The sequence below is a fragment of the Ambystoma mexicanum genome, chromosome 7p, assembly GCF_040938575.1.
Source record: "Ambystoma mexicanum isolate Mex_15411 chromosome 7p, UKY_AmexF1_1, whole genome shotgun sequence".
Classification (NCBI taxonomy): Eukaryota; Metazoa; Chordata; class Amphibia; order Caudata; family Ambystomatidae; genus Ambystoma; species Ambystoma mexicanum.
In genome coordinates, this window is record NC_090939.1 from 451813867 (window position 1) to 451830512 (window position 16646).

Below are 16646 nucleotides of genomic sequence, written 5' to 3' on the forward strand. Positions count from 1 at the left end.
CCCTTGAAATTACATTTACTCTCCAATTACAAAAATAGGGAGTAAAATACACCCACCTCAAAATCTTATCTGGAGCATTGGAAAACACGAGTTGTCCGTCTCCCGATTCTGACTTACCACAATGCCAAAGAAAGGGTTTTTGTTTGAGTACACAGCTTTGAAATGGTTTGTATACATTTCTTTCTCTGTCATGTGGATTCGTAAATATACGGACAAATAAATGAAGTCTCGGACAGTCAAAAGTACATTAAACTACAAAAACAGGTTTGTCTACATTGATGGAAGTTGCATTGCTAGTAGCATAGTCACACTTCGGGTAGCAAGAAAATTGCATGCAAAATATAAAGCAACACTGTTCAACAGGCCTACAAACTACATATTTCTTATTGCCTCAAATAAAGCAATTTTTCAGAAAGAGTGAATAAGAGATAAAACAAAATATACAACATATAAATGCGTTCTCAAATAATATGACTAACTTTGGAAACCCTTTACTCTATATGTAGATTTTGTGGTTTGTTGTGCATTTATCAGAGACTTCTGCTTGATCAATCTGTAAAGTCCACACTGCAAATATATAACAATGGAAATAAAATACTTTTACTTACACAACCATCATGAACACTCAATGTGGCTTCAAGTTTTAGTTTTTGGATAAATTCTCTTCTTCCTGATTAAAAAGGCAAAGCATTGGCATATTTTAATTGTTTTGCACTCTACACAATAAATGCAAACAATAGTACGCATTTTATAGCAGTGTATACAAATCTGGAATTCCAAACAACATTTACCACCTGGGCCACAGAACAACTAAAAAAACAAACTTCTGGAAAATAGTGCATACGTAATATTGTCTGCAGATTGGGACTTCTAGGCACATCAAAGTCCTTATATTATATTTTGTGAATAAAGCAGAACTATACCAGAGAGGCCCATTAATATGTAAATGGTAATTTATGTATTTATTTTTGCATGTGTTGCAGCGCACTGAACCCATTGGTATCTAGGCGCCAGTTACATTGCAAGACAAAAATAAAATACCGAGTACAGCGAATGCAAGAAACATACTAGAAAAAACGACGGGGAGAGGTGTCATGGTGTCTTTAAGGTCTTGGTTCGAGGAGCAGGGGTGCAGGTGGGGGAGACGGGTATCTGAATGTCTTAGTTAGCTCAGTGGATCTTTTAGGCGAAAAGCCACGTTTTTAGTTTTTTTCTCACGGTCCAGTAGGAGGGTTCCCTTCTCAGATTGATGGGGAGATTGTTCCCAAGTTTGGCGGCTATGACAGGAAAGCTCTGTCCTCCTGAGGTCTTTCTAGTTAAGGTGGGCACTCTGAGGAGATGACTGTACGTAGAATTTAGAGGGCGAGGGGGATGTATTTCTCCACCCGTTGTGATAGGCAGGCCGGGGCAGTGTTTGTGGTGCACCTGTGTATGATGGAGAGGGTCTTGAATGTAATCCTTTCATGGACCGGGAGCCAGTGGGCTTCTTGCCTAGTCTTTGTGACGTGGTGGTGTTTGGACAAACCTAGAGCTGCTCAGATGGCATTGTTTTGGATGGTTTGCAGCTTGCACAAGTTGCGTTCAGAGGTTCACACAAAGAGCATTACAGTAATCCAGTTAGGCTCCGGTGATGGCTCTGGCTATGGTGGGTTGTTGGTTGGTTGGTTGTGGTGAGGAATGGCTTGTGGCGTTCAATAGTTTTGCGTGTAGGCAACAGATGAAGCAATGGCATTTACCTGGAGAGAGAGGTCAAGGGTGGCGTCTATGTAGATGCCCAGGGTTTTGGCTGCAGAAGATGTTTAGATCCGGTTGCTGTCAATGTCAAATGCTTTGTAAGCTGGGTCAATGCTGCAGAGGGTGGAGTCCGGGCCTACACTGAGGATCTCTGTTTTGTCATCGTTAAGGCATAACTGATGGGTTGCCATCCAGTTTTGGACAATGTCATAAACAGAGTTGATTGTTATGGTGTAAAGGTGATAGGAACCGGAGAGGGGGGAGGAGGATTTGGGTGTTGTCAGCATAATTGGTGTAGGATATACACAGGGCATTTAGATGATCAAAAAGGGGTTTGGTATAAATGTTGTACAGGTTTGAGGAGATGCAAGAACCTTTATGGGACTCCACAGGTTACTGGTGTCGGTGGTGTAGCATGGTCGTCCATAAAGACACGGGAGGACCCGTCTGCTAGAAAGGATCGGATCCTGTCTGTTGCTGCTGGGGAGAAGCTTGCGATTGTGGTGAGGTGTTGTAAAGTGTCTGGTGGCCGACAAGGTCAAATACTGCTGATAGGTTCAGCACGATGAGCAGGGCGAGTTTGCCCGAGTCTTTGATATTGTCTAGCAGTTTTCTTTAGGTCCAGTAAGGAAGTTTCGGTTCTGTGCCTTGGACGGAAGCCCGATTGGTGGATCCCCAGGATGCGGTTGTCCTCGAGGTGTTGTTGACCTGGATATATGCTGCACGGCTGAGGATTTTAAGGAGGAAGGGTACGGTGGTGATGGGGCAGTAGTTAGTGGGGACGGTGGGGTCAAGGGAGTTTTTTTTGTTCTTTTTTTTTTATAAACAGGAGGAACCAGGCTTCCATCACGACCGTTGGCACAGTTTATTTTTTTGCAAAGGAGGAATTGATATATGTGATGATGGGTGCAAGCATCTCAGTGCAGTCTTTAATGATAGGGGCCGGACAGGCATCTCCTTTGCATCGGGAGGGTTTGAGGACTTTGATTATGTTTGTGACTTCGGGTTCCAATACCGGGCGAAAGTCAAATTGGGGAATGGGTCGTATGATAGGAGTGGTGGGAGGGGGCGGGGAGGTAGCTGGTGGTGTTTTGGTGAGGATGGCCAGTTGCTTAGCGCAGATTTTCGCCTGGAGGGAGGCAATTTTCCCTGTGAGGGCTTCTTGTACCTTGGTGCACCAGGTGTCGTCTATGAGGTCAGAGGGAGGGGAGACCGGTGACTCGAGTTCGCGGGTGTTGGATTGTGCGTCGTTTATTCTGGCATTGTAGGCGCAGGCTTTGGCGGTGTGAATTGCTCTTTTGTACTCTTTGGCTAGGGAGTTATACAGGGCTTTAGAAATTGTGGAAGGGTCTATTCTCCATGCTGATTTTGCGGCACGTTTCTTGGCAGGGAAGGCAAAGAGCTCTGGGGTGAACCAGGCAATTCTTTTTTAAAGCTTGTTTGACTTTGCGCTTTTTAAGCAGGGCTACAGTGTTGACAGCTAGAGCAACAGTGTTGTTGTACAATTTGACCAGGGACTCTGGGTTCTTGTCCGTGTTGGAGGGGATTATGAGGGCTGAGAGGAGGGGAGTAAGGTGGTCCTTGTTAAGGTTTTTGGTGCAGCAGGCTAAGGCTTCAGGTTTCACAAAGGCTAATGGAAGAAAGAGTTAAAGCGTAGCTTTCTAGGAGCCCATATTTACTGGTCTCCTATTTCGATTATGGGGATGCTTAGTTTTGGTCTAATAAACATCAGGATTAAAGCAAGGAATATTTTTCAGGCAAAACAAGAATTCACGGCGGGTATTGCAAGAAAGGAAGAACTAAATGTATATAGTGCTCGAGAGGGTTCATCCAAGATACCAGAATCCACAACCATCTAGTTATGACCTTTTTATAGAACCAAAATATTTGCATGCAGAAATGTTACACAGAATCGACGTGGCATTCCCACAACCTAACAAGAGTTTCATATAATGATCATTAAGCACATCTCCCAAAACTCCCATTGGTGTAGAAAGTATTTCAAATTCCTCTACGGAGCTATTGCAATTTGACAGCAGACACGCATACAATACTTTCCAACGGTTCCTGCACCACCTTCAATTCGTTTTGTACAATATGGTATATTAGAGCCAAAAAGAGATTTCAGCCAGTGGACCACACGGCACAAACCCTGCTTGAGCTGGGTGCACTTGCTTACGATCACCGTGTTTCAAATGAACAGCCTTTTTTCAAGTAATAGGTTGACAATTTCCCCAACGCATTCAACACGTAGGACAAAGTTTACAATCCATTGGTGGCACAAGTGCTTCGAACAACCCAGGCGATGGATACTTTGTCTGAAATACATAGGCTGCCGTTTCTGCCGCTTCAATCTTAAAGAAAGCACAAGATTCACCATTTAAGGATGTCACAAATAAGATGAAACGACTTTGTTATTAATTTCTTGATAACATATGTATTACATTTAGTAGTTTGTACTACACAGGGTGGTCTACAGATCTGGTGATGTCATCATCAGATTAGCTCTCCTATTCATCCAAGTAGCCCATCCTGCTCCTGGTACAATCCCAGGGATTTAACAATTACATGACTGGCTATTTCTTTGTCAAGCAATGAAAATATCAGATGTTCTTCCTGGTGGGAACAAAGCACAGGAAAGACTGACCAGTTTTACAACACATGCTTCTCCCAACACCATCCACACAAACTATTTCATGACTTTTAACCCGAAATTAAAAACTGTTAAAAAGGTTTACACACTTCGCCTATCAATTACAACTGTTTAGGATTGTTAAACATTTGTTAACAAAATCCAAACTTTCTAAAAAATGTTAATGTTGTTCACCGTAGTGACTACTATACTCCTAGTCTACCTTCCTACATGTTTGTGGGGACAGGACGAGAGCATTTTTTTTTTCTTTTTAAAGGTGCAAAGCAAAAAATCCATCAATTTGATTGGCCGCACATAAGCACATGCAGCCAAGCCCCTTCAAGCAGTTCCTCCCAGCCAGTCTTTCCAATGCCAACACCATACCTGACTGTTGAGGGGAAGGTGGAAGGGTTATGGAGGAAGGAGGAATATGGATTAGGGGTACACTAGTCCGTAAAGTGCATTATTTTAACGTACTCCTATATCCCATCCCCAATACTGGTAGGAGATTAAACAGCATGAACACTAAAGGGGAGGTGAACATGATGCTCACTAACCAAAAATGTTCTCCAGAACTGCTTGGCAGAACCTGGCATCAGCGTAAGAGTTTGAGTCCAAGCAGTCATGCTGGCAGAAAGCAGATGGCAAAACCCAAGTGGCGGTCCTAGCAATAACCTCCCAAATCACGTGCTGATACAAGAAACTATCCACTGAGCATTGGTGGCTTTGGTAGCCGCCAACTCATGACAATTTTCTTAAGGGCAAAAAGCATATCTGATGATCAGATCTCCTTAGCTATATCAACGAATATTTTCAAAGCTATATGTACATCCAGATTATTCGAAGATGGATTAGGAAAGATGATCTCTTGATTAATATGGAAATCTGAAACAATCTTAGGCAGTAAGGAAGGGTGCAAACAAAGAACAACCTTATCCTGGTGCAAAGTCATGAACGGTTCGCTAACCTTGCAAACCGGCTTGAGGGCCACCAGAAATGCAAGCTACCATGTTAAAGTGTGCCGAAACCGTAGGCTCAAAAGGTTTGTGAACTATCGCCTATAACACTGCATTGAGGTCCCCTGTAGGGATGGGGGCTTTTCACAGGTGGAAACAGTAACCAGAGGGTACAAAAATTCTGTTTCCAAACAGAGAAGTATATCCCCTTCCACGCTCTTATAGGCCACCACCACCAGCAGGTAGGTATGGCAGGAATCATTTCTCCCTGAAGATGCAAAATCCAAAAAAACAAAATTACACACCGTAGTCACTAACCTACTCCTAGTCCATAGTCCCCTTTCCTCCATACTTGTCGGATATTCCGTCCTTCGGTACGGGACCAGAGCACTTTTTTACAGCATAAAAAAGATTGTCCCTTTTCTATGTTTATGCAGGGTCAGGGCACGTGGCTTTAGCCCAGTTTTCCTGAGCCCCACCCAGTGTATCGCTCTTTAGTCCTTTTCTATCGCCAAGGTTGGAAAACCCATTTAGCAATAATAGGGAACTTTTTAGAGCGGAAGACGGTGGGCGTATGGAGGAAAGGGGACTATGGACTAGGAGTACGTTAGTCACTATAGTGACTAACAGTTTTATGCATATGTCCCCTCCCCTCTCCTCCATACCGTGGGCGATTCACAAGCACTGATGTATACAATTGGGTGGATGGAAAAACTCCCTTAAAGAAGTTTCTGAGGACCGCTTGCCAAATTGAACATCCGCTCTTGAGCTGAGGTCAAGACAATAGTGTTTACAGAACTCTGAGGGAGAGGCTCAAGTAGTCACCTAAGCAATGGTTTCCCAAGGGACGTACTTTCGGAATGCTACAGCTGCAGCTTTACCTCTCACAAGATGTGCGTGGATGCCCTTTGGGTTCTGCAGGCCCTGTACTGCGTGGGCTTCCATAATGTAGCAAACCAATCCAGCAGGAAATTGAAGCCTTCGACGTCTGTGTTCCTTTCATATTTCCGAACCTCCCGAAAAAGGGGAGAAGAGATTCCGAAGTCCTTTGTCCTATCCAGATAAAACTTGAGAGCTCTCCTAACGTCAAGGTTGTGAAGGACCTGTTCTACGTCTGTCGCGGGGTCTGGGAAACACTGGCAGGGTGATAGACTGGTTAATATGGAACTCCGAAGGGTGTGTGCACAGCAGGATCCTGTCTTTACGGAAAGTCATAAAGGGTTCTTTGATAGAAAGCCTACAGCTCACCAATCCTTATGGCTGAAATAATGGTGATCAGACAGGCCACCTTCTAGGTGAGCAACTTCAAGTCCACTGTGAATGGCTTATGGCAGAGCGCATTGAGCACCACACTGATGTCCCATGTCGCCTGAGGAGGTTTGACATGAGGAGACAGAAGTAGAAACCAGTGAAATGATGTTTTATCACCAGGTTTTTGAGGGTGAACGAGGAAGAGTCAGTGTTGAGGTATGCCCCGATAGCCGACTAGTGCGTACAGCACCTGTATATATGAAGGCCCGTGGATTCTAGGTCCGAGATGAAAAAGGACACAATCCACCGAAGCTTGAGGAGGATCAATTTGTTTGTCTAAACAGTGACAGAAGCGGAGCCATTCACTTCTGTACTGTGCCCGTGTGGAGGGTTTGCGTGCTGCCTGGATGATACGCACATTCTCATCTGATAGGTTGAACTGTGCTAGTGACCCGACTTCAGGAATCGGGCCTCCAAGCGGAGAGATTGTGGGGATGGATGCCACACATTTAGATCGTTCCTGTGCATTGGAGATCTCTTGCAACCGGATCGGTGGAAAGACTGCCAGTGTCTTTAGCTCTGAAAAGCAGGACCTGGCTAGCCACCAGGGTGCTACAAGGATAAGTGTGCAGTTGTGCGCCTCCCGCAGCCTCAGCTCAGCACAATGAATCCAGGGGAGGGGAGGAAAAGCGAACGCCAACATTCCATCCCAGGAAAACTCTAGGGAGTCACACAGGGAGCCTAGACCCGGCCCCTTCCTGGAGGCATAACGCAGAAGCTTCCAGTTTGAGAGTGTTGCAAACAGGCCTAGGATCAAGGTCCCCCACTCAGAAAAACTTTGGTAGAGAATTTGATTTCTTAACTCCCACTCGTGGTTTGCCATAGTCCGGCAACTGAGGGCATTGGCTGCTGTGTTGTATTGGCCAGGAATATGTACTGCCCGCAGCCAAATATTTCTTGTACCACCCATTCCCATATGTGAATGGACAGTTTCGATTGCCGGATGAGAACAACATATTTTAGACCTTCAAAACAACAAGGGAACACAATGTCTCAATCACTATAATGATTTGCATCAATTCATATTACGGGTGCAAACAGGAAAAAAAACGCTATAAGGATTTGAAACAAACTACCGCACAGGTACAAAAAGATTTGAATATTGGTATATACCCCCTGAACCCTGAATATTGCTAAAGACAAGTGTACTTACATAGCAATAATTTCTAAAACAGCCTCATCCAACAATCTGAATACCAATTTGATTCCAAATCATGAAAACAAATTCGAATTTAAAAACATAATATATCCCCTGAAGAACCGTTGCAAGCCAGACAGAGAAACACATGTCGGGATACTAGGCAAGAGATAGTGTACAACTAAGTATAACCAACAGGATTTTCAGGATTGCATACAAGACATGCACAACCATCTTAGTTGAATGCAGATAATTCAACAAAGTGTTATAGTTGAATGAATAGTTGAAGACAACTTAAAGTGTAATATTTGAATGAAGCTAATTCAATATAACATGTAACAATCCAGCATGTAAACAATAACATTTGCTGAGGAGTGAAAGTAAAAGCAAACAAGTTTCAAAATATATACATTTCTTTTTATGTCTGAGGACAGCGACTCCTGAGGAGCCAGTTGTCCAGATACGGATAGACATGGACTCCACAAAACCTGAGAAACGCTGCTATCACAGCCATCATCTTTGTAAAGACACTTGGCGTACAGCTCAGCCCAAAGGGGAGAACCCAGTACTGAAAGTGTTTGCCTCCAACCGAAAAAACAAAAGGTATTTGCAGTGTTGATGTCATATTGGTATGCAGAGGTATGCATCCCTAACATCCACCACGCAGAGCCAATCGTCCTTTACAAGGGAGGAGCGGGTTTGTGTGGGCATGATCATCTTGAATCTTTCCTGGGGAATGTGCAGATTGAAATCTGACAGGTCTTGGACCAGGCTTAAAAACTTGACTCTATCCTCACCCTCTGGTGTGTGTTCTGCTGCCAGGGCAGCTACACCCCAAAGGGTGTGTGTGTATTTTGCTAAGGCACTAGTTGCATTTGCTGATTTCAGTGCCATGCTTCCAAAAAATGGACCGTAAGGTCGAGGCTAGCAAGAGACTGGTCAATAATTATTTTCACAAAAATATATTTATTCCAAATTCTAACAATCATTTAGTTGTATTGGAAAAACAAAGGTTTACAACAAACGTGCATCCATCACATAACAGATTAAAACTCCATTAAATTTCCTCCATCGCTCACACACACTCAATTCATACACAGTTCCTATTTCTCAGCATTAACAATTGGTTTCATAATATATATAACCATATGACAAATTTGTTTACAAAATATCTTTACACCCCTTTCCTGTACAGATGTGTATCTGTTCAACAACAGATGATACTAGAAAACACGCGTTTCAGTTGGTTTCTCTCGGCTTCAATGTATAGCCGTCTATTACCCCAACCTTATTCAGGACAGAAGTTGAGCACACATTATGCCTCACTTCGGGGTACATGGAATGAAAGACATCTAGAAAATAAAAACAATTGCAACCTATTACCACCTCGGTTCTTGCCAAACTCATTTCTTCAACATAACGCACAAACTAATTGTGCATGTAACTTTCACATTATTACATGAATTATACTCACCTCCAACATGTATCTTGGAGGTTGCCCAAAACTGTGAGCCAAATCCTAAATGTTCAGGCAATTTGATCACTTCTAGGCTGAGCCTATAAGATGAAGGAAAAAGGCTAAGAAGACTGGCCCCTTCTACCCTTTTCACTAAACAACGAAAAAAAACTTTTTTTTTTTTTATATTTGTAAATACATAAATAGGGGAGAGGTGGTACTTACTGCTATGCAGAGTGCTGGCAGTCGGTATCACTTTCTATTCTTAATGGAAATGCCGTGGTTGTAATGCTTTTTAGAGCCACGACAAAATCACCAGGGCAAACCTCTGGCCGACCAAATGATCAGGGCACAGACGAGTGACAACTTAGTCACATGCGTGGTCCTATTCTGAAAGAAAAGCAAAAGACAAGGGTGTCAATACTGCCTGCCCTTTAGTGATGTATTGTCATCAAGTATCAGAAGTGACCATCTTGCAACAACAGGTATCAATCCCACATTAATGATTTATTACAGGGGAACGAGAAAGTCTGGCCCGGGTGCTTTAAATTTCAACCGCACCCCTACTAGTAGCCAACCAATCTGTATCTCATCAAAAAGGTGTCCTACAAGTGGTCTATTACCACCAAACCATTAGAAACTTCGATTGATTCTGGATCGCAGGGAGAGGGACGGAACACCATCTACTTACCCCTGCGCGTATCACTACTCTGCATAGATTCTCAGAAAACGGGCATCTCGTATTCCGCCCCTTGATGTCGGGAAAGTATATAAACATCATGCTCATAGAAACAGGACAATGGATGGCGTTCTGTGGGCCTCCTGTTAAAGTTTAGAGTATCAACGTCAGATTTACTTCTGCCCAATGTGCTTGTGGGCATATTTTACAGAATAAAGATAAATATAATTCTTACTAAAATGTTAACAGTCCACTATCTCGGCTAAACCATCTGTACCGATATGCCCCACTATCTGGACTGACCGATCCGGAACGGACACGCCTTCATGTCTCAGAGGCTGATGGGAAATGTAGTGCCACATTTTCCAATGTTTTCAGACATGGACTATCACTGTAATTCAGTATTGGGTCCATCTCCTAGCCAATATATCTTGTGAGCCTCCCAGGGGCTCTCTCCTCTCACACTCGGAGTTACAAATGCTCAAATAGAGCTGCTGTACCGGTTCACGTAACACACCCTTGTCATACTGGGTAACACAGTTTTCATATCCCATATAATCTAATGACATCCAAAATGTCTCGCCACTTAAAGAACTTAGTAGGCATGCCCGTATCAAAATTGTGAACGGGAGGGAGTAATGCACAATCACACAAACAATTTCACACAAAATGTAATGTGTCCCGTGATGGGGACGGTGCCTATGTTTAGGCTGCAGCCATTTATCCAGGTCCCAGAACGGAAATCCCATATCTGGCACAACGACATAGTTGAGACCCAGCTGGCCTCATTCCTAAACTCATCTTACCTACTCAGCACGGCAAGGTTACTATACGTCCCCATCTGTACTGGTATAGAGTTCAGTGCTTAGCACTCACGGGTGCCTTATAGAATGTCTCAGCCTCCTCTCACCTGTGGCATACTTCGGAAGATTATGCCTGTGTTTGTTGTTTTGTGTGGGCATGTTGCAACGGCAGTGTACTCATACTATACCTTGTCTTGACAATTCCATCTCGTGGAAATTAGCTGAAACAGTTATCATGTTGAACCCTTATGTGCCCCCTGTATCCCACATCTCCTCTAGCAGGCACTTACCAAATCATTCCACTCGACCGCGATATTCAGCCCATTTCATACTGTGTCACGCAAATAAATCCATCTCTGTTCAATTTTGTGTAAAATCATAGATAGGTTTCCGCTGCGTGCTTTTGGTTCAAGTGTCTGCCGCACAAACCACCTGAGGTTTTTATCTGTGTGTCCTAGTTTTACAAAGTGGTTCACCAAAGATTTGTCGTCTACTCTGCTTCTGATGCACGATCTGTGCTCAGATATCCTTTGTCATACTTGTCTAGTGGTTTTTCCCACATAGATAAGGTTGCATGGGCATTGGATAATATAAATGGCATTCTTAGTAAGGCAATTGATGTGTTTCAATTGCCATTTCATAGATCCATGGTCAAACTGATGTCTTGTTTCCGTTATGGACACGCGGCACAGTTGCCACATTTATAATGCCCAGTCACTGGAGGCAGACCCCATTGATTCAGGACCATCTGGTCTCTATCGACATCTCTGTAAATATGGACCAATTTCTGTCTCCGGTTCTGTTTTAATGCAAACATTGGTTTGTGAAATAAGCTCCCCGATTTATTTACCAGATGCCAGTTCTTATTGACATTTCTCTTAATGCTATTGCTTATGGGGTTAAATTTAGTAACAAATCAATCTGTCATTTGTTGCTTTCTCATGCGGGGTCAAATAGACATCCCTGTGTTTATTAGCGGCCCTTTTAAAATGGTCTCTAACCATTTTCCTGGGATAATCCCTTTAAGTCAGCCTATCTTAACTGATCAGCATATAATTCAAATTCATGTTATTCCGAACAATTGCGCTGAATCCTTAAAAATTGGCCATAGGGGAGATTCTGTTTCCGGCCGGCTGGGTGGAAGCTGGTGAAATGAAGCAGTGAATTTCTATCTGTAGGTTTTCTATATAGAGTTGCTTGTAGAGTATCGCCCGATTTGCAAATAATTTAATCTAGAAAACTCACTTGGTCCATGCTCCACTCAATAGTGACCTTAATATTGATGTTGTATTCATTCACTCATTCGTGAAACTTCATGAGGGATGTAACAGTCCCCCTCCAAATCATAAACACATCATCAATGTATCTTTTCCATGTGATTAAATGATTACTGAATTCCATCTGATTTAAGAGCATTGTTGTGGTCTAAAATGAATAACTACTCAAAATTAGCCATATAGATGTTTGCAACATCAGGGGCAAATGTAGGCCCCATGCTCACTCCCTTTTGTTGCTTGAAGAGCTGTTTGAAGAGGAAGAAATTCTCTGTCATCGCTAGTCGAGCGCACTCCAAGATTAATCCAGCTGGTGGTGTATGTGGAATATCACGTAGATCATTACAGCTAGCTAGTATCCATACCCCATATCCATTTGGGGTATGGATGTTTAGAGGGACTCTAAATCCATAGTAACCAGGATGTCTGTAGGTTGAATGATAATTTTGATCATATCGGTGGCGTCTTTTACATATGATAGCATTTTAAGACAAACGGTTTAAGGAAAGATTCTGTGTACACAGAGAGTGGCTTTAGAAGAGAGTCTATCGCCAATACAATGGGTCTCCACAGCGGAATGATTTTGTTCTCATGCACTTTGGGTAGAATAAGAAAGGCTGCTTTTGGGGGTGGATTTTACAAAGGAACTGTCCCTCTTCCAGACTCAACCATTCCTCATTACTCGCATGATTGATCAAGCTAGTGATCTCGTCTTGTAACAGTGATGTAGGATCTTGGTCAAGTTTCTTGTATGATTGTTCGTCGGAGAGAAGGCGCATGCATTCCTTCTCATATTTTTGTGTCTATGTCGACAATCCCTCCGCCTTTATCCGCGGGTTTGATCTTGATGTCGCGTTTCTCACATAGTTCTTTCAGACTAGATCTCTCAGCTTGGCTCATGTTATCCCTTTGGTAATTGCTCTTAAATCCCATTCAGTGTTTCTTTAATGACAATGGGCCTCATTTCAAGGTTGCCGGTCCGGTAACAACAGTACCGGTATGCTTGCCAGTACCGTTGTTACCGGACCGGCAAACACAGAGTTGTGCCGCGGGTGCCTTTCATTCCGCCAGGTCTGCCATGGCGGAATGAAAGGCACCGCAAGCACAGCATGCCTGTAGTACCGGCACCGTTATGAACGGTACCGATGCTACAGGCATCCCCATTCCCATGGAGCCCTAGGGGGCTGAAATGGCAATCTACCAGCACTGGCAGCCGCAAATGGGCAATTACCGGGTCCGGCAGGGTCGGAATATCCTGGTAATTGCCCATTCGCAGGTGCCAGACTTTCATGCTGATATGGAGGTAGCCTTGCCGCTCTTACTGGCAAGGCTACCTCCAACCTTGTAATGAGGCCCAATGTTTTCAAATGCCAGAAGTTCTGGAGGGCAGGTATGCAGTGGCGGATTGAAATTCAATTTAACTTTGAGACCAATTAAATTCCTAACTCCCTCTTGGCTGGCACCTTCACACCTCTGCTCTGATTGCTGCTGGGCAAATAAACTTCGAAGTAGTGCTTCAAACGAATATTCCTAAAAAAGCGGTGCAACTCCATTTCACATGTAAATGGGTCCGCTTTTGCTACTGGAACATAAGAGGTCTTTCGATAGAAGGTCCAGTTCTGATGTATTGAGTATATGAGGGGAAAGGTTGATAATGGGTATCCTGTCATCGCCTATTGGTTGGAATACCATTGTCTGGTTTGCATGCCTTGTGCGAACTGGGGTTGCCTCTGTCATGGGCTTCCCAGTTGGCCTCCTCTGTAAAAAAAAAAAACCTGTTGTTGCAAGCCTTAATGCAAACCACAGAGACTCAGAAACGCAACCAACAACAGGCGACTGTCCAGATACACTCCCCTCCTCCAGAGAGTCAACTTGAGTCTGACGACCCACCTAAACAAAAATCAGACTTGCTGGCAATGTTGCAGGAGTTTAAAAACAAGAAAGATAGCGCCTCTAACCCAGCCAAGTTCATCGCAGATCTTAATAAAGGGGTCATGGTTGTTGAGAAAAGGGTCGACGAGGAGGAGGAGACTACATTAGCGGAACAAGGGCAGTAGCAAGATGAACTGGCCAGAAGGGTTCTAGAATTAGAATGAATGGACTGTGTCCAGAACAAACAAGAAGACGCCGAAAAGAGATCCAAGCAAAACAATATAAAGGATGTCATGATGCCTACCCCCAGGCATCCGGACCAAGCCCATCAGCCCCGGGAGCAGGCATCTAGACATTTAATAAAACCTCAGCAGCCCCGGCTAGGGGCTATCTGGGTTCAGTCCTGGCGCCTGAGGCGCCAGGCTCATAGTAGGAATCAGTCCTGGCGCTTAAGGCGCCAGGCTCATAGTCATTACTTACCTCAGGCAGACCATGCTGCAAATGACTCCAATCCAACATGAAGCTTGAAAGGGACTATTTTTCTACAGGGACTAGATTTACTCGGGTGTGGTTCTAGGGACTTCTTACCTGGGACTACTTTTGAGGCTATTTAAACCACACCCGACCAGCAACACACGCTTCGCGTTATTCTGCATCCAGCAGCGCAACACTCACCGTGCCTGCAGCCTGCATCCAGTCTTCTGCCACGCCCGCCTCGAATCCGGAGCTCCTAAAACAAAGAGGAAAGAAAGGGACAAGGTTAGAAAACGAACTTATTTCTATTCCACACCTGATTCTGGATCCATCTTGTCTCCGGACCTTAAAGAACATCATTTCTGCACGCGCCGCACCTCCAGCTGCAGCGCCGCGCCATACTCACCAGTCTTCACAGCATCCTTCGGGTCGGCGCTGCCTCCATCATTTCTTCGCCGAACTTCGGCACCTAGGAGACAAAAAACCACAAGGTGAGCCGAGGGAACAAACAAATATAATTCTTACCACCATAGACTTACCCGATTTACCACCGGAGGCATCCTTTTGTGACTCTCCATATTTTCATGTGCCGCATCTGTAAAGAGAGACAAAACAACACGTTTTCCTCGTGCAACATTTACCGGACAGCGCCGGGTAATACAGACTCTTACCTGAGCGCCACCAGCTGCCACAAGAGCATCTTTTCACAAGCCCACGAGCCAGCTGCAAGACAAGAAAGGAAGGGGGGAACAAGAGTGAACGTCGGACATATTGAACTCTATGAACTTAATACTTACTGGTCCTCACCAGGAACCTCAGAGTCCATACTCTCCGGAATTCTCCCGAGCCTTCAAACCAGTGAAGTAACTGGAATCGACGCACCCCTGCAAATCCACGCAGGATGGAGAGCTCATCTTTCAAGAATATAAGGGGAGATTGCTGTGAGGGCATTTCGGAGGTGATTAGTTGGGGAGGACTATGGGGGTGCCATCACTTGAATCCACAAGTGGCTAAATCCATCTCTCCACTTGCAGGAGAATATTTCTACGGGTTAAGCAGACAAGATTAGAAGAGCAGATCCAGTCAGTCATCGCTGCACTACGCATCACGTGGGTGGAGACCACAGCTGTCCGGGTCCGACCGACGCCCCTGTGGGAGCCAGGTGAGCGTAACAAAGGATCTGGGGGATCCCGAAATCCGTGGCGGACACAGACCTGCAACAATATGTGGTGGACCTGTTCCGGCAGAACCTGGGCCCGGCGGATGAAAGGGACATCGTTCTGGACCGAATGCACAGGGTTTACTCTACATTCCAGCACAACAAAAACTTGACCCCGGATGTGCTGACTCGGATACATCTATTCCAATTGAAGGAGGACATTATGCGGGCTGCCCGAAAAAGGTCACCCATAAGCTTCCATTCTACCCCCATCCAGCTTCACGAGGATCTAGCCCAAGCCACCCCCATGAAGAGGAAACGTCGAAGGGTCGTCACAGACTGGCTGAGATCTAGAAAAGTGCGCTACCAATGGGCATTACAAACTGGGCTCCGATTCGAATGGAAGGGGCAGCGATACACAATCTCAAAGGAAGAGGATATGGATGATCTCATGAGGGAGGATGACAGGACCGAAGGCAACAACAGGGAAAGAAGCATGGAAGGAGATGACAGACCAGAGAGGGAGCAATGGAAGCCACTGCGGCCTCGTCCGAGAGGTCGCAACAAGGAGTCCAAAACGGCTGATCCCACATGAAATGTAGACATATGCAGAGCGAACTGGGGGCTATACCCCAATTGCGAAGAATGGCATGGTCTGAAAGTAAGAGGGGGATCTTATTAGGGGGGGAGAAAGAAGGGGGCTAAGGAACATATTGGGTAGACCTTCTCATAAGGAAAACTGCCAACGCAGGGAGTGGAAATGTATGAATGTTTAGAAAGACACAGGGGAAGGGGGGGGGGTAATTTGGATCCCAAAATTCCCGGGGGTAACACAAACCTGGTGACCCACTGTGGTACATCCATGGTGAAAGTTGTTGAAGTTCATGGGGCTGTTTTAAGTTGGGGAGTTAGGGGGGAACAAAGCAACATGGCACTTTGGTTGGAGTTATGCACCATGCAGGCGGAGCAATCAGGGGGGCAGACGAGCTGTACCGTGGGATGGAAGGAATACAACTAAAATCTAACAATGGCTGATCTGACATTCTTAATGCTAAATGTCCAAGGGCTTAATTCCCCAATAAAAAGGAAGTCCATCATGAGAAGACTCTCAGACCTTCAGGCCTCAGTAGTATGGGTACAAGAAACACACCTGCTCCC

At 44.7% G+C, this 16646-nt stretch overlaps 1 protein-coding gene across 6 annotated transcripts in view; it reads right to left on the minus strand.

Moving 5' to 3' along the window:
* Positions 1-16646, minus strand: part of DCAF6 (DDB1 and CUL4 associated factor 6) — a 2172363-nt gene that overhangs the window by 1976193 nt on the left and 179524 nt on the right. For 4 of the 6 annotated variants that reach the window (XM_069636466.1, XM_069636467.1, XM_069636464.1 and 1 more), the window contains exon 2: positions 609-670. The exons of 1 other annotated variant lie outside the window; for it this stretch is intronic. In XM_069636466.1, the coding sequence (XP_069492567.1) occupies positions 609-670 (62 nt within the window). Of the gene's footprint in view, positions 1-608; positions 671-9245; positions 9304-16646 lie in introns of those variants that run through there. One more of the 6 variants, XM_069636469.1, reaches the window with a different exon arrangement.